The sequence below is a fragment of the Lissotriton vulgaris genome, chromosome 8 (assembly GCF_964263255.1).
Source record: "Lissotriton vulgaris chromosome 8, aLisVul1.2, whole genome shotgun sequence".
In the NCBI taxonomy this organism is placed as follows: Eukaryota; Metazoa; Chordata; class Amphibia; order Caudata; family Salamandridae; genus Lissotriton; species Lissotriton vulgaris.
The window spans coordinates 207,076,488-207,101,056 of NC_141696.1; the positions used below are offsets into that span (position 1 = coordinate 207,076,488).

Consider the following 24,569-nt stretch of genomic DNA (forward strand, 5'->3'; position numbering starts at 1 on the left):
AACCAAGCAGCCCACAAGGATGCCACCCGCAGACATCACCACCTCATCAGACTAGCCATGAGATCCTCCTTCAAAGACCTCCTGGATAACAATGCACACAACAGCAAAGAGCTCTTCAGCATCGTAAAGGAACTCTCCAACCCCAGCGCCAACACCAACGACATCCCGCCCTCGCAAGAACTGTGCGACTCACTAGCCATCTTCTTCCATCGCAAGATCGCTGACATCCACGACAGCTTCAACACCCCGACTGCTCCGACGACGCCAGACTCCACCTCCCCTGTGAACACCACCAACGCCATCCGCCTGACCTCCTGGTCCAACGTCAACGAATGATGAGACACGCAAGGTCATGAACTCCATCCACTCAGGGTCTCCGTCAGACCCGTGCCCACACCACGTATTCAACAAAGCAGATGCAGCCATCGCACCCCAACTACGGAAGGTCATCAACATCTCCTTCGAAACAGTGACATTCCCGGAAAGCTGGAAGCACGCCAAAATCAACGCCCTCTTCAAGAAGCCCAAGGCGGACCCCAAGGAACTCAAGAACTTCCGGCCCATCTCCCTGCTCCCGTTCCCGGGAAAAGGTCATCGAAAAAATCATCAACAAGCAACTGGCCCACCACCTGGAAGACAATAATATCTTAGACTCATCCCAATCCGGATTCTGACGAAACCACAGCACCGAGACAGCTCTCATCGCCGCCACAGACGACATCAGGCGCCAATAGACAATGGCGAAACATCATCCTTCATTCTCCTGGACCTGTTGGCCGCCTTCGACACGGTCTGCCATCGCACTCTAAAGACACGCCTCCTGGAAGCCGGAATCCAAGAGAAAGCCCTTGACTGGACCACGTCCTTCCTCTCTGGCAGAACCCAGAGCGTCCGCCTCCCACCCTTCCAATCCGAAGCCACGACATTATCTGCGGTGTCCCCCAGGGCTCATCCCTCAGCCCGACTCTGTTCAACATCTACATGGCCCCCCTTGCACAAGTGGCCCACCATCATGACCTCAACATCATCTCCTATGCCGACGACAACCAGCTCATCCTCTCCCTCACCAAGGACGCACACACCGCCAAAACCAACCTTAACGAGGGAATGAAGGCCATCGCCGACTGGATGAGGAGCAGCTGTCTGAAGCTGAACTCGGACAAGACGGAGGTCCTCATCCTCGGACCCACCTCCTCAGCCTGGGACCACTCCTTGTGACCGACCACACTGGGAACAGCACCAACACCCACCGACCATGCACGCAACCTAGGAGTCATCCTCAACTCCTCCCCCTCCATGTCTAAGCAGGTCAATGCCGTCTCCTCCTCTTGCTACAACACCCTCTGTATGCTCCGCAGGATCTACAAGTGGAACCCGACCGAAACAAGAAAAACGGTCACACAGGCCCTCGTCGGCAGCAGACTGGACTATGGCAACGCAGTCTACGCAGGAATCCCAGCCAAACACCTAGGACTACTACAACTCATCCAAAATGCCTCCGCCCGACTGATCGTCAACGTCCCCCGCCGCAGCCACATCACCCCCCACCTGAGAGACCTACACTGGCTCCCCGTCCACAAGAGGATCACCTTCAAGCTCCTCACCCACGCACACAAAGCACTCCACAATGCCGGACCAGCCTACCTGAACAGCAGACTCAGCTTCTACACCCCCACCCGCCAGCTCCGCTCCGCCAGCCTCTCACTTGCCGCTGTCCCCCGCATCCAACGAAAGACCTCCGGTGGCAGATCCTTCTCCTACCACACCGCCAAGACCTGGAACACCCTCCCTACCCACATACGACAGACCCAAGACTTCACCTTCAGAAGACGCCTCAACACCTGGCTCTTCGAGCAGTAGCAGCACCCTCCCAGCCCTCAGCGCCTTGGGACCCTCACGGGTAAGTAGCGCGCTCTACAAGTACTCTGATTGATTGATCAAGGTGTTTATTGGTTGTTTGTATCTCTATCGTTTGTTCTATCTATCTAAAAAATGGTCATGTCTGAATATAACATACATGTAATGATATGTATGGCCCTGTGAACCAAAAGACCAGGTTTTCTTAGAAGTACTGGTCTATAAGGGGCCCCAGCCTGACACTGACTGACTTTTGTCCGTCCACAAAGACGTGTCTTAAACTTGGGTTTCAATTGGTGTGATCCTAGTCAAATAGTTTACATTTCATCTCTTTCAGTTTCCATACCAGTCAAAGCTGTCAGCACTTAACCAGCAGTTTTAAACATAGTGTGAAGTGCCCCAGATTCTTAGTCTAAATTATAAGCAGCAATCGGGGCAACTGAAACACGCATCTATAAAACCACAAGGGTATTTATTTTTTTATTACATATGTTAAGGCGACAAGTGTTTCCTTGCATTTTTCTGCTGTGGAACGTTTTCTTATTGAAAATCTGTTTTATTAGATATTTATAGAAGAGCATAGGTACATTTCACAGTGGAAAACATACATACAGTTTGATCAGAGTGGTGTGGCTCACTGGTTAGAGGCGGCCGACCCGGGAGCAGAGGACGGCCCGGGACCAGGGTTCAATTCCCGACGCGGCAGGGTTGTGGACCAGGGTCAGCGGACTCGATAATTCTCACCTCGGGGCCTACTCTAACCAGGGATCACACTCGGCAACTCTGGGCATTAGCTTGCCTCATGTCCACAACGGCCCCCCACATATGCCGGGGATGCCTGGTTTTACCTTGGAGATACCCAGTAGGGACCATCTCACAGGGAAAGCCAGGACGGGTTCCCCAGCAGTCTATTGCGCAGAGATACTCCTTCGGGAGTCGATTCTAGCGCGTTAGAAACCCACAATTAATTAAATATTTAATTAATCACGCAGCCTGAATGAGTGGGGGCTGGGGGCTGCGGTATAAAGACAGAGAACTACTTTGATATAGTAAAACAAGACAATGAGGAATGATGAGGGAGGGTGGGAAGAGGAAGAGGGAGAGGGGGCCAAGGGGAGTCGCAACTTGAAGCCTTACAATGGGGGGCGTGAAGAGAGGTTTAGGGATTGGGGCAGTAGAGGCAGGGGAAAGGGGAGTGGGTAGGGAGTTGCACACCTGTAATAGAGTAGGCTGCTTCACTGGTAGAGTTCAGCCCGTGCGGTGACAGTGAATCTTCAAAATCCTGAAGGGCGCAGAAGTATGGTGGTGAAGCAAGAATGTTCTAGTTTGGAAAGATGTTCTAGCAATGGTTGCCAAGAATGCGTGAATTTCATTTTGGAGTGTATGATATGGCAAGTTGAAAGCTCCATTGCCATAGTGTGCCAGAGGCGAGTGAACCACAGTGGGATGGGTAGGGTGGAGGGCTTTTTCCAATGAAGGGCAAGGGTTTGTTTCCCATACCAGATGTGTGTTTGGTATGGGGAACCCCCCTGTGTCTTTGATGTGGCTCAAGACCTCCTTCCAAAAGAGAGTTAAAAGTGGGCACGACCACCGGATAGGGATGAAGGAGCCCGTTGCGGAGTTACAGCGCCAGCACAATGGTGAGGAGTTGGGGAACATTTTCTCTAACCGTACCGGTGTGTAATACCAGCGGGTCATTACTTTATAGGAAGTTGCGCACTAAGAGATGCTTCTGTAGGCCTTAAGAATGTCATGCCAAAGTTGTACCCATTGTTCCGTGGAAATAGTACCTGAGTCTCTAAATGCTGTTGTGTTTGGTAGGGGTGCGTGGGCATGAGAGGGGACTGTTGTAGGACCTGGTATGTAGGACCTGGTATGTACGTGAGATCAGTCCCCTGCGAGCCATCAAAAGACTGCACCAGTGTCTCAAATGAAGTGAGCGGGCGCATTGCCGCTTGTATGTTAGTAGGTGTGAGTAACCAATGTCAGAGCTGGTAATATTGTTATTGCAGTCCTGTCGTGTCAGAGAGGTGGAAGTCTTTTTTGCATTGATAAAAGGTCTTAATGGTTTACACCTCGAAGAGATAACGGATCGTGCAGCACATTCCCAATCTCCCCAGGCCCAGGAGGAGTGAGGTAGTAAAGCCGGAGGAAATTTCGGGTTTTGGGCCAATAGGGTGCTGGGAGAGGGGAAGGAAGTGAGGGATTTGGGAACTGCAATTTTGTCCCATATGTCTAGAACTGTTCTCACTGGGTTGGCTATGTAGGCACAAAAGGCCGTGACTGCTTTGGAAACCAGGCTTAGTCCCAGAGAGGTCTGCACATCACCGCATAATCTATATGAGACAAGTGTATTTCGCTTCCCCAAACCACCCTCTCCGAGGTATAGCGAAGGTGTGACGCCTAATAGTAAACATGGAGGTTGGAACAGGCAAGTCCTCCCCAATCTCTGGTCGGCATGAGTACCTTATTGGAGGACTTTTGTTGGCCCTTTCTCCAAATGAAGGAGTTCATATCTCTTTGGAGGCTTATAATGGCTTTTTGGGGAATATGTGTAGGGAGAGTTTGAATTAGGTATAAGATTTTCGGTAATATTGACATTTTTACTGCATTGAGACGACCAGCTACGACATAGGTAGCCGTTTCCAGCACCTCACGTCTTTCAGGACAGAGCGCAGGCACTCCAGCCAATTAGCTTGGGACCATGAGGCCAGTGTGAAGGTCACATCAAAGCCTAGGTACAGGATCGGGTGGTTCGTCCATTGAAATGTGGTGTGTGATTGAAATTCAAGGACTTCCTGTGGAGAGAGTGATAGGTTCAGCACCTGTGATTTAGCAGTGTTAATCTTGAAGCCCGATAATTGTTTGTACACATGGAGAAGAGAAACCAGTGCAGTTAGATTCCCTAGGGGTGGTCAGAGTAAGTAGAAGGTCATCTGCAAATAGCACAACCATATGTTCATCACTGCCAAACGGGATAACTTTGATATTAGGTGACCAGCAGATAGCTATCGCACAGGGGTTCCACTGCCAGAGCGAAGAGTAGGGGGGAAAGCGGGCAGCCTTGTCGGGTACCTCTGCAGATGTGTACGCGGGAGAAAGAAGCCCATTAACCCAGATCTGCATGGTAGGGGCAACTTAGGGTGCCCTTTTCCTGGAGACCATGATTGGCCCAAGCCCGATCCTTTGCAAGACCGCTCAGAGGAATGTCCAGTCCACCCTATAAAAAGCTTTCTCATTGTCTAGGGAGAGTAGACAAGCTGGGATGTCCCGCTGCTGGACTTTCTCTACCAAGTGCGCTATGCGCTGGATGTTATCCGCTTCCGGGCTCTGGCATATAAAAATAACCTGGTCCGGGTCTATCAGGCCTGTATAGATCTTGGTATCTGTGTTTAGGAGTGAGATGGGGCAGTAAGATACGCAAAGTGATACATTCTTCCCTGGCTTCGGTATAAGAACTATTTCAGCAATGGTCATCGTGGCTTTAAGACTAGTGTCGTAGGAGATGGAGTTAAAAATATTAAGGAGGTGGTCCTATATTTGGGGTAGAAACAAGCAGTAGAAGGAGACCATAAGGCATTCTGGGCATGGGGATTTGCCTACTGGTAGGTCTTCCAATGCCCGGTGTACTTCGGACAGTGTGATCAGGCCTCCAAATTGTGTGCATGGATAGGGTCGAGAGGTGCCCATGGGCAAGAGGCGAGGAAGGGGGAAACGTCTCCCTGGGATGTATCGCCTTGACTATAAGGTAGAGTAGAATGAGTGGAGTGCCCTTCGTTTGTCAGTTTCGGAGGTGGCTCACATCCCTTCTCCATTCTTAATCTTGGAGATATGGGCATGGGTGATTCGGGTGCGGAGCCGACGGGCCAGGAGCCTGCCCACCTTGTCCCCTACTTAATACTATTTTTGTTTCAGCATAAGGTTTGAGCCTTCCGCCTTGTTTACCCGTAGTGCCCTCAGCTGGCAGTAGAGCAAGGAAAGCTGCTTCTTACGTCGTCGCAAGGCTGTGGTGTGGTCCGATCGTTCCAAGGTCTTAATGTCCTTTGTCAGTCTTTTTCTACCAGCCTAGCTTCCAGGGTTCAGGCGATTACAATTGAGGTGATGGTGCAATGGATGGTTGCCTTAAAAGTGTACTCAAATTAATGGTAGCGCTGTTTCAACTAAACCAGTGTCCCCATAAATCACTCCACTGGGGTAGAGCCCCCTGTTCTTTTGAAGGTAAACAAACTCAAACAATTTTCTTTATTTTCTTCATATTAATTTTAAACCATATTATGCCACAATTGTATTCAAGGATATCACCTTCACAAGTTATTTGTTTATAAATTCGGAAATTGTCGTTTAGATACATAAATCCGACTTGCTCAGGATCCTGATATAGGATTAATGCTCCCAATGCATTTCGGGACCAAGCCCTTCTTCAGGGTACACTCTGTGAAGTAAAATAAATTGTGATTCAAGGGGATCGTAGCCTCCACGAGTTAACAAAGTCAATGAATTATATACACACAAATATAAGCTAACTGAATTTCTCAAAAGAGCAATTCATGGCATGTTAAGAAATTCTTCAAGTGAACCACTGTGCATCGAACGATATAGACGTCATTGCACAGAATGTAAACGAAAACATAAGTGTCCTGAGAGATGGTGAGTCCAGCGCGTTATGTGCATTTTGTGGAAAAAACGGGTGAAACTCTCAATCATGCCCCTCAAAAAAAAAGTCTGACGATGGCACGTGAACGTAACTTAAGAGCAATGGTGATATGAACAGGTGTACAAGTGAAGCCAACCGTGCAACTTTTAAAACACAACAAGCGTTTATGGAGTGTAAGACAAATAAACCAAGAGGTGCTGCTCATAAAATAAAAAGACGCAGTGCTCAAGTGTACTGTGAAAACCTACGCCAAAAAATCAAGTGGTGTGTTACGGTATGTAGTGAGTGGAAAGCATTCTGCATAAATAATCCATTTCAGGCTGAGCTCTAGGCGATGAGATGAAATTAAAATCAGTTACCGCCATTAGAAGGAAAAGTGATGGTGTCACCAGCTCGTTGCAAGTTATATTCTTACCGAGTGATATACATGATAACTCCAACAACGTGCTTCAAGCTTAGTTGGAGACCACGTACCGGTCCAAGTGTCTATAGACTCACGCCTTCAAAACGCGGAAGTTAAACACAGAAACCTTTGCCATCTTGAGAAGGGAAGTATTCAATACGATTCCAAACTTCATTGTGGACTTGGTGACCATCCTGTAATGATGACTACCGATATATTAATGCAAGAAAAAGACGTTATTGAAAAATGAAAAGTGCACGATGGATGAAATACGATAAAAGAGACCAAAACATATAGAATCATCACCGATATGTTAACACAAGAAAAAAGTGTTGGTGAAAAACGTAAAGTGGGTGAAATGCGATAAAAAGGGACGAATACATGTAGAATCATCACAAATAAAACACAAACATAAGCGTAAAAAATATTTAGTAACCACTGACTGTGGGTCATTGTTTCTAAAGCATTTGTTCTTCGTTAACACAAAAATTATAAATACAAATTATGAATGAAAACCACTTTAGAGATAACAACTGAGTTCTAAGCGTTTATTATGACCCTTCGGGTAGCAAGCGTCCAATTTTTTTATCCAGTACACTTCACGCTGTAGCAATTTCTTCCTGTTATCAGCGCCTTCCTTCACAGGGACGACTTCCAAGACCAAAAATCTTAATTGACTCATATTGTGCTTGTGTGTGGTAAAATAGGCGGCAACTTATGATTTTTCAACGTGATTTCTTAAGGTACTTTTATGTTCGGTTAATCGTGTTTTGATTTTCTGTTCATTGTTTCTCATGTAAATAGGCCTGCACAGGCACTTTAGAAGATAGATCAAATTCTTAGAATCATACATAGCTGTAGTGAATAACCTGATCGGAGTACCCATGGTGGGATGAGTCATTGTAGTACCTCTGATAATATTATTGCAATGTCCGCATTTCAAACAGGGTAAAGTTCCTTTATATGTGATATCTTTCGGTTGAGGTGCTGTGTTTAGAAATTCTTTGAGATTTCTGGTGCGTTGGTATGCGAACAATGGGAGATTATCAAAAATACCTTTGAAGTCAGTTTCATTACGTATCATTGGCCAATGTTTAAGCATGATTTTCTTGATTTGGTAACTTCTTGTTGAGAACTTTGATACAAACACAGGTCTATTACTGGATTTTTCTCTTTTTTGTAAAGTTAGTAGATCTTTACGTTTTATCCGCTCTTTCAGCTGCTGATGCTAAGATTTGAACTGGGTATTTTCTCTCTTTAAACTTGGTTATGATCTTGTTCTTATTCAATTCGTACAATTCTGGCTTGGAAGAAATTATTTTTGCTCTCAGAAATTGTGACTATGGTAAGTGTCTCTTAAGGGCCATCTGGTGACAACTATTAAAGTGCACGGTGTTGTTCCTATCTGTACTTTTGGTGAACACGTCAATTTCAATATTATTGCCATGTCGAGTACATCAATGTATGCGATTTTTTTCCATGCTCGTGGAGTAGGTGAATTGAATATGATCATCAATATTGTTGATGTAATCAATGAATTCCAATAATTCATTCGGTAAACCTTTCCACATGAGGAAAATGTCATCAATGTAACGCCAGTATTTTAAGATTTTGTCGGACCAACGCAGATTAGATAGAATGTTATTATTTTCAAACCTGTACATGAACAGATTTGCGTAGCTGAGGGCTGTGCAATTGCCCATTGAAGTACCGGACAGTTGAAGGCAGAACTCCTTGTTCCATCTAAAGTAGCTATGGTATAAAGTGAATTGGAGAAGTTCCAGTAAAAATATTTTCAAATCTTCTTTGGTATCATAATTTATTAAAAATGATTCAATTGCTTCCATGCCTCTGTAATGTGGAATTGGCATGTATAATGAACAAACATCAATAGTGCTAAATGAGATTATGCTTTCTTCTTCCAGTATGACATTGTGTATTTTGTTCAAAAAGTCTGTGTTGCCACGTACATATGTTGTCATCTGTTTTTCGATGGGTTGCAAGTGTCTGTCTAGATATTTGCCAGTAGGTTCGTGGATGGAGTTTTTTGTTGACACAATAGGGCGGAATGGTAGTTTGTGTAGGTCTTTGTGCACCTTTGGCAACATGTATAGGTACGGATTCTTGGGGTAATCCTGAATCAAATATTTTTTGTCTTTCTCAGTAATCACGCCATTATTACAAGCCTTATCAATAATTTCTTTGAGCGTTTTCACAATTCCTCAGTTGGGTTGGTGGGTAATTTCATATACAAATTCATGTCCATCAACACTTTGATTATAAAATGAAGAGTCCAGAATGACAAGAGCGCCACCCTTATCAGCTTTGCAACAATGGATGTCTTGATTGTTCGACATTTTGGTGAGGGCTTGTTTCTCTATGGTGCTCAAGTTGGTGATTTTCAAATTGTGGTTTTTGAACAATTCCTTAATTTCTCTTTTTCTCTTTTGACTATTCGCAAACTAATGGCCACAAATTTGTGTATTTTCAGAGGCAACTGCACCACATAACCCAGGAGGGCAATCTTGGGCAGGTGATTGATCGTCAAGTTCACCATACCACTAAGGTTTCAATGTGATGGTTTCGTAGGAGTCAAAAATCTTGTTACTGATCTGTGCCATAAATGTGCTTTGGCTTCTCAAACCCCTCAAGGTGCCTTCTGTGGATGTTGATGGTAGAGCCATCACGATATTGAAATCTTTTTCCAAATGAAGATTTCTCATAAATATGAAAAGGCTGATTTCTGTTTCCAATTCATTAGAGTGGTATGCCGGTACAAAGGATGTGCCTTTTCGTAGTGTGGACATTTGGAATTTGCTGTTAGAGATGTTAAGGATTAAACTTTTTGGCTCCGTATTGATTTAGCTATGGGTTTGTCTGTGCCTTTTGTTACCTTTTCCCCTCCTGGTTCGATGTCTAATTTGAGTCGTTTGACTCCCTTTGGTCAGAGGGAAATACCCATCAGCACCCAAACGTGATTAACCAGTTTATTTTTCAAAGTACCATTGGATTATTCAGATTATAAAGCGTGAGCACCTACAATTTCACCATGTCAGAAGGAATCATACATTAATTTAAATTAATTGGTAATTACATTTAATTAATTGGGTATTTATTTTTAATTAATTGATAAATATGTTCTGTAGTGGGTTATGGGTTTATAGGGGAATAGGGTGGGAAGTAATTTCATTATGTTGATTTAATTATTAATTAGTAGGAAGCATACATTAATTTTTATTAATTGGTAATTAATTTTAATTAATTGGTAATTAATTTTAAATAATTAATTAATTGATAAATGTGTTCTGTTGCGGGTTGTGTGTTTATAGGGGAATATGGTGGGAACTAATTTAAATATAATTAAGTAATAATGAATTAAAAATCATTGTTAAGTTTATTTTATAATTGTTAATTATTTATTAGTTGGTAATTTAATATAATAAAATGGTATTTTTTTATGGTTATTTTTGGTTACTTATATTTAGCTAATCATGTTTTTAATAATTATGTATATGTATTGTAAATGGTTTATATTTATTTAATAGTTCATATTTGTATTATTAAAAAAAATTTTTTTTTTATAAGTATGTCATTTTAACCCCTACGCTATCCAACACTTTCCCTACTGTTGCACTCTCTGGAGTGGGAAAAGTAATTTTTACCCGTACGCTATCCAACACTTTCCCTACTGTTGCACTCGCTGGATTTGGAATAGTAATTGTTACCCCTACGCTATCCAACACTTTCCGTACTGTTGCACTCTCTGGAGTTGGAATAGTAATTTTTACCCCTATGCTATCTAACACTTTCCCTACTGTTGTACTCTCTGGAGTTGGAATAGTAATTGTTACCCCTACGCTATCCAACACTTTCCCTACTGTTGCACTCTCTGGAGTTGGAATAGTAATTGTTACCCCTACGCTATCCAACACTTTCCCTACTGTTGCACTCTCTGGAGTGGGAATAGTAATTTTTACCCCTACGCTATCCAACACTTTCCCTACTGTTGCACTCTCTGGAGTTGGAATAGTAATTGTTACCCCTACGCTATCCAACACTTTCCCTACTGTTGCACTCTCTGGAGTGGGAATAGTAATTTTTACCCCTACACTATCTAACACTTTCCCTACTGTTGTACTCTCTGGAGTTGGAATAGTAATTGTTACCCCTACGCTATCCAACACTTTCCCTACTGTTGCACTCTCTGGAGTTGGAATAGTAATTTTTACCCCTACGCTATCCAACACTTTCCCTACTGTTGCACTCTCTGGAGTTGGAATAGTAATTGTTACCCCTACACTATCCAACACTTTCCCTACTGTTGCACTCTCTGGAGTTGGAATAGTACTTTTTACCCCTACGCTATCCAAAACTTTCCCTACTGTTGCACTCTCTGGAGTTGGAATAGTAATTGTTACCCCCACGCTATCCAACACTTTCCGTACTGTTGCACTCTCTGGAGTTGTTATAGTATTTGTTAACCCTGCGCTATCCAACACTTTCCCTACTGTTGCACTCTCTGGAGTTGGAATAGTAAATTTCTAACCCTACGCTATCCAACACTTTCCCTACTGTTGCACTCTCTGGAGTTGGAATAGTAATTGTTACCCCTACGCTATCCAACACTTTCCCTACTGTTGCACTCTCTGGAGTGGGAATAGTAATTTTTACCCCTACACAATCCAACACTTTCCCTGCTGTTGCACTCTCTGGAGTTGGAATTGTAATTGTTACCCCTACGCTATCCAACACTTTCCCTAAAGTTGCACTCTCTGGAGTGGGAATAGTAATTATTACCCCTACGCTATCCAACACTTTCCCTACTGTTGCACTCTCTAGAGTTGGAATAGTAATTGTTACCCCTACGCTATCCAACACTTAGCCTACTGTTGCACTCTCTGGAGTTGGAATAGTAATTGTTACCCCTACGCTATCCAACACTTTTCCTACTGTTGCACTCTCTGGAGTTGGAATAGTAATTTTTAACCTTACGCTATCCAACACTTTCCCTACTGTTGCACTCTCTGGAGTTGGAATAGTAATTGTTACTCCTACACTATCCAACACTTTCCCTACTGTTGCACTCTCTGGAGTGGGAATAGTAATTTTTACCCCTAAACTATCCAACACTTTCCCTACTGTTGCACTCTCTGGAGTTGGAATAGTAATTGTTACCCCTACGATATCCAACACTTTCCCTACTGTTGCACTCTCTGGAGTTGGAATAGTAATTGTTACCCCTACGCTATCCAAAACTTTCCCTACTGTTGCACTCTCTGGAGTTGGAATAGTAATTTTTAACCCTACGCTATCCAACACTTTCCCTACTGTTGCACTCTCTGGAGTGGGAATAGTAATTGTTACCCCTACGCTATCCAACACTTTCCGTACTGTCGCACTCTCTGGAGTGGGAATAGTAATTTTTACTCATATGCTATCTAAAATGTATTTAGCTTTTTATTAGTTTTATGTTGTTATTAATTGTTATTTATATGATTATTTTATGTATATAAATGTATTAGTAATTTATTATATTTTTATTTGTTTATAAGTTATGAAAATAATTAATTTAGAGTTATTATTAATGCAAAATATGTTATGTATTATATATTTATTAATATTAATTTGTATTACATTATGTATTAATTTTAAATATTATAGTAAATTTTTAAATATGTTTATTACATTTATAAGTATTATTTTGTTAATATTAGATTTTTATTTTATAAAACTAAAACGATATTTCACAAAAAACGATATTTTTGTCATTCTATATATTTTTTTCGATATATTTGTACTTGCCTTGTTAGGGATAAGATTCTGATATTTTTGCCATCAATATTTTTGTTCCGATATTTTTGTATATCGATATTTGTGTATTCGATATTTTGTCAGACATTCGTGCTGCACAACTAAATACTAATAAGGTCCCAACAGCGAGACCTATTGGCTATGCCAATACTTGTTTCAAAGGGGCTTCAAAACAGGTCTCTATTGGGCTCTGTTTTGTGCCCTGGCACAGGCAGCAGGAACATCAGATGTGCGCGTGGTCACACTACTCACTTCTCTCTAGTGGAGAAGTTACGGCATGATGTCATGCCAGGTGAGCGTTGTATGGGAAGGGGAATCCTTTAAAGAGAGTAATTTTCTCTCTGGATTTCACTTCTCTTTTTGAAACTCAGGAGCAGCAACATGATTGTGGTGTAAATCAGGGCTTTAAGTGGAAGCTTTTTCAATTGTATAAACAACAATCCATGGTTGCTGCTTATTTATCTTATGCAACAAACAACTATTGACAATGCCAATAGTCTTGTTATGTTATGTTATGGTATGTTATGTTATATTTAATTTCTATGTCTTGCCTTGTTGATGGTATGATGTTACTTGTTGTGTTATATATCTGGATGCAATGACAGGAACAGCAAAATACAAGTCGGGTGGCACACTATGCTAAGCACAGATTTTCAGCGTATGTATTTTTAAGCCACGCCCCTTTGAGAGACCCCCCAGTTTTTTCATCCCACTTAAAGCCCTACCTATTGGTAATGTTAGTTTGTCTCCTAAGTAACAGGATAGCATGAGGCTTGAGTATTGCCGAACCTGCCATGGAGGTGCCACATCGGGCTGCATAAGGAGACTCTGGGAAAAGCATCTGTGCCAGGAAACGCCAGGGGCGTGTCTCAGACAGAAGGAAGCGTGCCTAGGGGCCGCTACTCGGGTTTGAATGATAGCGAGCGAGCTGCACAGATGATGGAAATCAAATTAGGGAGGCAGATGGCAAAACATTAGCGTTGAATAAAGGGGCCCTTTATTTGAGCAAATCCACCGAGCAGAGTCTGCTGAAGAGCAGGGCTGCTCGCACTGAGAGGGGAATGGAACAAGGCGGGGTGCGCCCCATTCACCCGCACCTCGAAGGTGCCAGTGCCCGCCCTCACATTGCAACAGCAACCACGGCATCTCACATGGTTAGACTGTCTGGTTTTAGGTTTAAACCTATAATAACTGCACAACCACAAACTAAATGCCATTCAAAGAAAGGAAAAAGAGATTGATGGTCATTTTTTTTCATCCGGAAGGGGCCAATACAATGTAACTATGATATACTAGCTAGCAGTAGAAAAGTCTGAGCTAACATTATTCTGCTTGAGTTTTGATGTTTAGGGATACCACAAAAATATTGTTTCTCTTTCTATTGTTTTTTTTCAGTTTACTGGTTTTTGGTCTAAAGATGCAGGCTTTAGAAGCATGTTTTAGGCCTTGTTTAATTAATTTAACTGTTGATATTTTGGCTGCGTTTGATTCTTTCATTGATAGGTATAATGGCTGGTTTCATAAGAATCTTTCCAAATATGTGTCATCACATTTAAAACCCTTAATACATCTGCCCCCAATTTCTACTGAGTAAGTATTGATAGTAGGTGAATTTCCAACAACTCAGGCTTTAAACATTCAGTGTAAGGTATACTGACAAGTATATGTGAAAAGAGCACTATCACCAACCATCTGGGATAGGATACATGAGGATCAGTGGCAGTGGTCCTCCTAGACTTGAGCGCGGCCTTCGACACTGTCAGCCACCAGGTCTTAACCCAACGCCTAGAAAACATCGGAGTGAAAGACACAGCGCTGAAATGGCTCACGTCCTTTCTTTCCCAACGCTCCTTCCAAGTCTGGGAAGGTGAAAGTCGCTCCCCCTCCATCCCCCTCCGGTGTGGTGTGCCACAGGGCTCATCACTTAGCCCCACGTTGTTTAACGTGTACATGGCCCCACTGGAGGAGCTGGTCTCTCCATTTGGAGTCACCATCGTCAGCTATGCTGACGACACTCAGCTGGTGGTAACTCTCTCTCAACCCAAGCTAGAGCCCTCCAATCTCCATGATTGCCTCTCCAATATCCATCAATGGATGAGCGACTCAGCCCTAAAATTAAATGGGTCAAAAACGGAGATCCTGCTCCTAGGGCACAAAACTCTGAATCTACCCCCAAACATCTGGCCCGCCTGTATGGGTGAACCCCCTACCCCCAAGACGGAAGTTAAGAGCCTGGGAGTATGGTTAGAGAAAGATCTCACCTTCAGAACACAGGCAAGAAAAACGTCCGGCATTTGCTATGGCTTACTTAGATCATGCAGAAAGGTGCTCTCCCTACTCCCATGCCAGTCCCGACTACTGCTGATCCAAGGCCTAATTGTGTCCAGGCTGGACTACAGCAATGCCATTTACCTGGGAGCCCCGGAAACCACTCTCCAAATATTACAAAAAACCCAGAATGCCGCAGCCCGACTGCTTACGAATACTCCAGCCAGAACATCAGCCAAACCTGCACTGAAAAAACTACACTGGCTCCCGATCAGGGAAAGAGTGATATTCAAGGCCCTTTGCCTGGCCCACAAGGTACTGCACAACGCAGGTCCACCAATCCTCAACAACTGGATCACACCCTACAGACCTACGAGAGCGCTTCGGTCAGACCATGGAAACCTTATCATGGTTCCCAGGGTGAAGAAGGCCCGTGCAGGTGGCCGCCGCTTCTCAGTCAATACAGCGAAAAAATGGAACGCGCTCCCCTTGAGTCTCAGATCCGAACCTAACCTCCTGCGATTCAGGAAGTCTCTCAAAACCCTTCTCTTCCCTTAAATCTTCGACTTCCCCTACTTTCAGCCATCAGGAACTTGAGGTTTAGCGCTGGGATACTCTTGGGTGACTACGCGCTCTATAAAAACCTAAAATAAATAAATAGTGGTGAAAACAAGACACCAGACTTTTGGAAAACATGGATCGCAGTGTCACTTGGAATGCTCTGCAAAAATGGTTCTTCCAAGTTCAACAAAGAAGATTTGAGGGATATTTTTGTATTTGCAGTGATTCAGCTACGTATACGGAAAAGTTGTGTGATGACCTGTCAAAATTGATACCCGAGCTGAAGTGCTTCCCTGTAAAAGATCCTTGCCACTTATTAGATGGTATGCTGAAAGCATCTTTACAATCTTCAGAGTTAATGAAGAACACTATTTACATTTTAGTCCATTCTGGTGTACTGTTTTCTTATGCACAGGAACTAAAACGCAAATATTTATAATTTTGTGCTTTATGTGGCATCAAAGAGAGAGTCCTCTAAACTGTGTCCCTTAGCTGATAGTTCTCAGTGCAAGGGGCTATGAATGCTATATTATCCATGTGGCAACCATTTACAGAATGTATTCTTTGCTGAGTGAGGATGCCAAAGGCAAGAAATGTGAGGATCTTTGGTCACATATTGATAGTGATGTGAAACAAAGTAAACTCTTCTGCATTCCTACATTTTTACAGGAAAACATAACTGCTGTAGTGGACATAATTAAAAAAATTAGAGTCTAAAAACACCCTTGTCTGCCAAGTGTTCAGCATAATTGGTGTAGATGTGAAACATCTCCTTGAGAGTAGGCTGGTCGACACCTTTAGTGACTTTGGCACTGCAACATGTTCCATGTTAGAGTGCTTGCCACTTGGTAAGCAAGGCAATGGTGAAAAGCAATTCAGGAACTTTTATTTTACAATGTATGAGAAATAACTTGCAATAATGCATAGAAATGTCCCTTCCTCACCAATGGCATTTGAAGTCAATGAAACCTCACTGTGGCTCTCTGTTCTAGATCCCTTCCATAAAGGGGAATTTCCTCCGTAGTTTCAAAAGTGCTGCTTCATTTTTTAATGCTTCAATAAATCTGAGGGCATAAGCGTCCAGCTCAGCGTAAATGTTGCAGAACCTGCCCTGAGATCACAATCTTCAAGTGAACCAGTATTAGCACAGAAAGCTATGTTAGTGGTCAGAGTTAACAAATTTTGTACTGGTTGTTTTGGCGTTGCCCATCTCAAGTGCCAATGTTGAGAGGGCCTTTTCACAGAAGTTTTGCATGTGAAGGAAAGAGCGAGAACACATGACCAAAGATTCACTGAAGAAGTATTGTATTGTGTACTAAAATAAGTTTAATTTGTAAAAATCTATTTAGACCTCATATACACTATACTTACATTGTCTATATAGCATGCGCTATCAGTGCAGAAAGCAAGCAATAATAAAAGGAAAACGTTCCATAAACACCGTAAAAACACTGTTTCTGTTGTTTTTTAAAGGTGCGAAAATATGAAACCACTGATAGCCACTGTTTCTTTAAGGTATTGAAATCACTTGAAAACACTGAAAAAACCCCACCAGAATTGACCAAAAATAGAAACTGAAAACAGGAAAGCCTACACACGGGTTACGGCAGCTCCTGCCTGGCAACATAGGGTGCGCGAGCGCTTTCCTCCCTCACCCTAGAGCTACACACTTTGAAAATGTCAGCTTTAATGTTGCTGGTGGAGAGGTGTCCTAGTGTCTCTCTGTGAAGGCAGGTATAGAAATCTACTTTAAGCGGCGCAGAAATCACTGAAAGCGGCGCCTTAAACAAACAATCCCAGCCAAAGTGGATAGCGCTGAAAACTGCGCCGTAAGTGCATACAAAGCGGACAGCGACGACAATTGAAAAGAAAAGAGTGCTTACTGTGTTTTAAAGGAGAGCGTGCAAAGCCGCCAGTAAAAGATCCAGTCCGGGAGGGCGGGGCCAAAAGAGGACAAGTTGGCAACCAGGAGGGACTAAAAAGCCTCCGGTACAATCATCACACTCCGTACAGCATTAATGACGAAAAATGATGCACTTTGCTATCGCAAAATGACGCACACCAATGAAAATTACGGGCGGAGCCGAAACACAACTTCTGAATGTATATTGATTCCAAGAAGCCCTCACAGAGCGAGCACGGCATACGCGTTGCAACGCCAGGCGAGACCTAAGAACTGGCAACTTCTAGGTTTTCTTTCTGCTGTTAAATATGTTCTTTCCTTCCTGCCACTGAAGATATTCAAGTACTTACAGTTACCTAGTAAATGACTTTTGTTATTGACGGTGCAGTGCTCAGAGGCTGGCTGTGCCACCACACTCACAAAACTACTGGGGGCTTATTTTGCAAGTGTTTAAAGGAGTCCATGTGTTTCGGGTATTGTGAATAACTTCAATAGATCGTGATTCTATACAACAGTGGTATTGGTAACCCATATATAACAGCATTTATTCACCTTGCGAGGATGCCATAGAGCCTGCAGCTGCCTTGCTAGGCTTACCCACCTGAACTATGGGAAGGCGGAGATATGTGGCTCTCCAGGCATGTAGCCTCCTCAGAACCAAGGCATATGGGGAACAGGCTTCTGGTGTGGCCAGCATTTGTTCCACATCCCCTTAATGCCTGTAGACCTGATCTACCTGCAGGGCAGTTAGTGCTGCAGAGTCACTCCTACCTCCTGTCTGTCTATCCTTTCCTCTCACAATTATGTACAGACTCAAGGAGTGTAGAGAAGTTGCGGGTGCTCTAGAGCTGCCCCCCCCCCCCCCGACCTGCCTTCCTATGAGTTGGTACAGGTCCAAACGAAGCAAGGGGACAGTTGGTCTTTCACCTCATACTATCTCCCTTTACAACCTCAAGAGCTATGGAGGAGAGGAAGATGCGGTGTAAGTAGATTAAATATGTCTGGGCTGGGTAGCAGGTGAGCGAGTGCCATGGCTAGCACGTTTATTGAGTTGGATTACCAGAGCAATTGGATATTGAGAGTGAATGAAAGGTTAAGATGGTAATTGCACAGAGGATTGAGTGATTGCATGTTTCTTTTCTAAGTTTGTATATGGATGCCGGGAGAGATTGGTGGGGCTCAAGGAAAGAGGAAGAACATTAGGAGCCTCATAACAAGTTACCAGTTGTTTGGTGCTGGGACATCAGGGGACAGGATCTCCAAGTGCAGTTGCTATGAGTGCACCAAAGAACGGACACTGCAAGTTATTCCTCCTGGAGCCTGGGGATGCCTGGTCCTTTTCCGCATGTCATTCTCCCTTCCCGACCAAATAATGGGCCCCTTTCCTTTACATTTGCCACAGGCTACTGTGGTGCTTTGGGCGGGCTTTGCCTCTGCCCACAGTTTCACCGGCTTCAGATCTGTACTCTGTGAAAGGGGGCCTGGTGTTTCTGCATCTTAGATTACCAAATCTGCACATCCCGGATCTAGTCACTCCAGGTTGGGAAACTGCGGGTCACAAATGTGTCTAAGATGTTTGATGATCTTTTTTCAAGGAGGAGTGAGCCATATGTCCAGGAGCAGAAAGTGTCAGATGGCCAGCTATCTTTTTTAGAGGGGGTGAGAATGACACTGTACACCCGGTACTTTAAAATGGTATTGTTCTGTGTATTTGCCAAGGGAAGGGTCTCTCAAATGTGATGAATCCAGAGCTTTAATTAACCTTCTGATAGAGAAGTGAAATTTTATTCCTAAATATTGTCTAGTCATTGTGTTGTATATGACTTACTCATGACTCCGTTCTCTACCCTTTACCATGCTTGTTAATGGGTGCATTTAATGTGGGCTAGGAATGGATGTGAAATGCACATTTACAAAGTGTTTCCTTTCCAATTTGAGGTTGCAAATGACGTAGAGAAATTGAGCTTGGCTCTTGCTCTCTAAAATATCGCATAGTACATCTCCCTAAATATTCCAGTTGTTACAAAGCCATGGATAATTGTACGTTTGTGTAAAAATATGTATCAAACAGCAGTTTAATTAATCAGTTTTCCTGCAAAAAGTTGTATTTTTATATGTCTCTCGTCTGAGTGTCCTGGAGTACAAAATGCCATCCTATAATTTTCACTAACTCTGTGTCAAAAGATATTTCTAAAATGCGTGCAATGATGAGTCTATGTCTATACTTAAAAATATATATTTTCTTTCAGGCAACTACACTTTAAGAGTTGACTGTACACCACTACTATACAAACTGGTGTATAATCTGACAAAAGAGGTAAAAACTTTGAGTATTGCATATATTGCGTCTGTTTTTTCCAATGAGCTCACAGAAGCTAGATCCTTCTAGACACTTGCTGGCACATATCCTTTGCAACAACTGAATATTGGCCCAACCATCTGAACTGCTTTAAGTCTTCCAATAAAGACAATCCCTGTTATGGCATCCTTTATTCCAGGTTCTCGTGCGATCAGGTACTGTGCTTTGTTCCTGTGTATGATTTATAGTTGTACACATTTCTTTTTATTTTGAATCGATGGCAGGAGGGCTTTAGCAACTTTTAATTTTTATTAAGATGCAGTGCTCTACCTACAACTAAGAAAGCATCTCGATGAAGACCTCATCCCTGAGAATAATAGATTTGAAGGTTGGGTCCAGTAGTACATTTACAGTTTCTATGGATGGTGAGGATCAGCCACTGTCAATAAACAGATGTCACACATAGCATGTCAGACATTAGTCATACCCTAAGGATGGAAAGAACACAGAACACCTTTCGGAGATTGGTTAACTTCCCAGGATATCCCTTTATTTTTTCCCCAATTGGTAGGTGGTGCTGAAGGCCAGTGCATGCAATCAAACCATTGAGGGGGTCAGAGGACTGCAGGTCAAGACCTGTGATTGGCTGTGTTGAACCGGAAGAACTTGGTTATAAATAGTTCAGGCCACAACCAGAAGGAATACCCATGATTACATGAATGATAAAGAAGCAAGTCTTTTTTCAGAGATTTCAGGTAATTGGGGTATGGCAGACAAATGCACCAAAAGACTATTTAGCTCTAAACAAGCGTTTTCAAAGCCCGTAGGTCTGATGCTGGCCACCATGCTTTTGCCAATACTAGTTTTATTGTGTCATGGTTTTTACAAAACTTTATCTATATAAGTTTAACATACAAGATCAGTGAAAGCCAACTAGAAAGCCACTCAAGCAGGTCATATAGACCACATTGGTTTACAAGTGTAAATGTTGTCCCCAATTAAGATATATCATAAAGTGACCTACAGGAGTGCAGGTATAATGCATTTCATTGATTGCATACTTTATAAATGACATTTTCAAATGGATACAATCAGCTATGCTGCGACATATGACATAGCAGCGGTCAGGTAAACAAAGGCCAGCCCAGAAGGAATTTACTCAGTGTCGTAGCAGTCCGCCCCTTGTGGCACAAGTTGTGGGGGGGTGGCCTTCACCACTCTTACCTGCAGACGGCAAACCCTCGGACCACCGGCATGCCCCCGCTCTTACGGCCGCAATGGGCAGAAACGCTGGGACTGCCATGGGCGGCAAAAGGCCTATCTCCGCCACTGAATTTACTAATGGATTAGGAGGAGACAGGAACTGATAAAGCTGGAATGTACCTTGTACTCACATCAAAAGAAATAAAAAAGCATCCTGCTATCATATCCTGCTCTCAGCACAATGGCGAAACAAACTAACTTAAAAACTCTGACACTGAAAGAAACTGCATTGTGTGTGGCTATGCTTCTTGTCTAAGAGCAAAATGCAGTAACTCAAAGTGAATTAAGCCAGTGACGGAAGAAGGCTGACCCATTGCCCGTGCTGTATGCTGTAATGCGAGGAACCCAAATATGAAGAACACAGCAGGAGACCACTGGAGGAAGCGATCTAACCGAAAGCCTCTTTAAGTAGGTATACTTTACATGTTATTTTGGTAAAAGCAAAGGCCTTAACAAACACCAGATCTAAAAATAGGACTTCTTCGTATATACACTACACCTTTCAGAGAATTTCTCAATCACAACTAGGAAGTCTAGAAAGGAGTAAGTTTCACAGGCACTTGTGCACCATTAGCTGGCCTTCCTATCATAAACACTCCAGTATAAATGAAAAATGGTCCATGTGAAGCAGGAGAGCATTTGCTCTCGTTCACAATCCATACCGAATTCTGACTGTATATGTTACTAGAAATATGACATTATATATTGCTTTTAAGAGCATGTTGGTTTTATCCATAAAATCCTCTATGGATATTGCCTTCTTCAATTGAAGGTTGGATTTATGTTGGCAGCTCAATGTTCTCAGGTGGACTTCCCTCTTACTGGTGTCACATGCAGTGTAATTCATAACATATATGTGTACCTAGTCACACAAGATATGACTGCACATCTCAGAGACCAAATTAAACTATTAACAACTATAAACAGATTAAAGTATTGGCCCCGACCAAAGATCCCCCTATAATTTAAAACATGTCTAGAGAAAGTACAGCCCTTAAGGGTTGCCCATGAAACTTTTCTAATCTTAAATAGAAATTCCTAAGGAATAAAAGTAGAGATAATATAGATATTCCACGGGGTACCATTGTTCTCAAACAACGGAAAGAACAGTCCATTATGAATTGAGTAGTGTCTGAATGCAAGCCTTTTCTTCCTACCCCTAACATAGCAGCCAGTTCTCAGTTTATTTTTCTGGAATGTCTCACATTTAGTTAAATTTCAAAATAGCTAGTTACTTCTTTAAAATCTATCACATACCAAGACATTGAGGAGGTAAGATTCAGAAATTATTAACCTCTCTGGGTTCCCATGTTAAGGGATAAAAGTGCCCTCGCCCACTAATCGTGGCATGCTCTATCATAGGGCCTCTACCACACACCCTGTGTAACCATCAACAGGGTCGGAGCACGGGCAGAGTTAACCACGCACCCATGCGATTAGGTTGTTGTTTTTGATGTATTATATGTTGCACCACGTTTAGTGACTTATGATATTGTACCTGGCTCGCCTCCCTCTCTGCGGGGTATTGTTGTTTTGTATGATATGTAGATATGCTTACTTTTCAAAAAATACATAAACACATTTATTTCTTTATAAAAGGGGTAGAGCAATGATTTTTGTTTTTCACAATGCAGTTTAAGTGGTGAATGGTTCAATGTATGGTTAAAACTACCACTCATAAGTATATCTAGTTTCTTGTGGGTTTCCTAGTTAGTGTCAAAATCTCCATAAGATGGTCCATCCAAACTGTCTGTCAGCATGTTTCGGCCAACCCTCAGTCGCCACTTAGGGGCGGTGGCTTTCTTCAGGACTACTACATTCACTGTCACCATCAATCTCAATCCTGCTCGTTAGGGAACTGTGAAATGATAATATCATGCAGCGACCTCACTTGTCACCTATATTCCTGAACCCAGGATTCTTCTATAAAACAAATATACAACATTGTCAATCACATGCATCGAGATGGTGAAAGCATTCACTCCACACATTCAAACATACAATTTGTGGTCTGATATTTTTGAAGTAAATCATGCCATGCACTCTGTAGGAAGGTGGAATCCGACTGCATGGTTACCCCCATTTTCTTTCCAGGTGTTTTGCTGGTTTTTGACTTGTCTGACTGGGATCCTGCTAATCAGGACCCCAGTTTATCTGCTTTCTATCTAAATTGGTTATGTATGTACTTTAGGTACACTCCAGATTGCTTACTGGGGTACCCTTATCAGTCCCTAGTATATGGCAGACATGTATCCAGCGCATAGGTACCCCAGAGGCCTCCCATGGGCTGAAGCATGTATTATGCCACCCCTGAGAGGCCATTCAAATTGACATGACAAGCCTGCTACAGCAGACTGTGTAAGCTGGTGCTTGCACCACTTAATTAAGATATAGGTTCACTATATCTATCTAAATCACTACACTTAAATACCTATCAGTCACCCCTATGTCATGCCTTATCAATCCTGAAGGCAGGGTGCTGGGTTTTACGTGAGAGGGTGCTCCTGCATGAGCAGAGCCCCTCAGCAGCCTTCGGAGATCATTCTCCGGGGTTGCCTGTAATACAGCCAGACATATATGTTTAAGTGCATTATAACCTTGCGGTAAATGCTAACTTTAAAACGGCTGCTTAGAAACATGTCGTGTTTGGTGACATATGGGACATATGTGGGTCACTGGTCTACCCGGTACCAGCTTTCTCGACCTGGGCAGCACAAAATGGACGCTGCCAGCCACAGACACGATTCTGCTCTCCTGCTGCTGAGCCAAGCTCGAGCAGAGGAAGGCATGACAATAGGCATCCTGTCATGGGGAGGTGTGACCACCTCCAAGACAGAGTTTAGTGTATTTGGGCTGGATGGATGCACTCTGAGTGTGCCAGAAAGTCTGTACTGGGGGTACATTTGGTGTCCCTGTGCATAGTCCAGCTCAAACCAGTTCTGGGAACCATTGGCTCCTGCTCTGGCGCGAAACTGGACAAAGGGCATGGGTGTAGCCACCCCTCTGTCCTGCCTCTCCCCTTGGAGGGTCCTCAGAATTTTTTCACCCCTTCCCATGGGTATAAAGTGAGTTAACTGACTACAGGACTTTAGATTTTACCTGTACAAGATTCTGCTAAGAAAAAAACAAGTAATTCCACTGCCTGTACGATGCTGGACGACTGAAGAATCTCCCTTGGAGTAAAGGTGTTACTCCCCTACAAAAGCAGGCCCCTGAATGCATCTGACTGGTTTACTTCTCCCGAGCTTCTGAGGACTCCCAAGATTTCGGCAACACAGGATGTGAGTTTCTTAAGGTCTCTGAGGTCGATCTGCTCTCTCAGCGATTCTGAGACCAGTATCCCCCGTGGGGACTGTGAGAAGTTGGCCCGATATGCAACGTTCGCTATTCTAGCGACCGCTATGTATCGTTCCAACGACCCTTATGGTGTTGGGTTGTAAGTCAACCTATAGACCAGCTATCCTAGTAGCGTGGATACGAGCAGTCTAAGGCTAAAGACTCGAGAGGGCGCGTTAAGCCAGCTGTTTACCACACATGTACCCCTTGAACA

The 24,569-nt window shown here is 43.2% G+C and overlaps 1 protein-coding gene across 1 annotated transcript in view; it reads left to right on the forward strand.

Moving 5' to 3' along the window:
• Positions 1 to 24,569, forward strand: part of LOC147696880 (N-acetylated-alpha-linked acidic dipeptidase 2-like) — a 443,587-nt gene that overhangs the window by 304,775 nt on the left and 114,243 nt on the right. Inside the window, exon 7 of the mRNA XM_086936082.1 lies at positions 19,707 to 19,774. Coding sequence (XP_086792208.1) covers positions 19,707 to 19,774 — 68 coding nt within the window. The remainder of the gene's footprint in view (positions 1 to 19,706; positions 19,775 to 24,569) is intronic.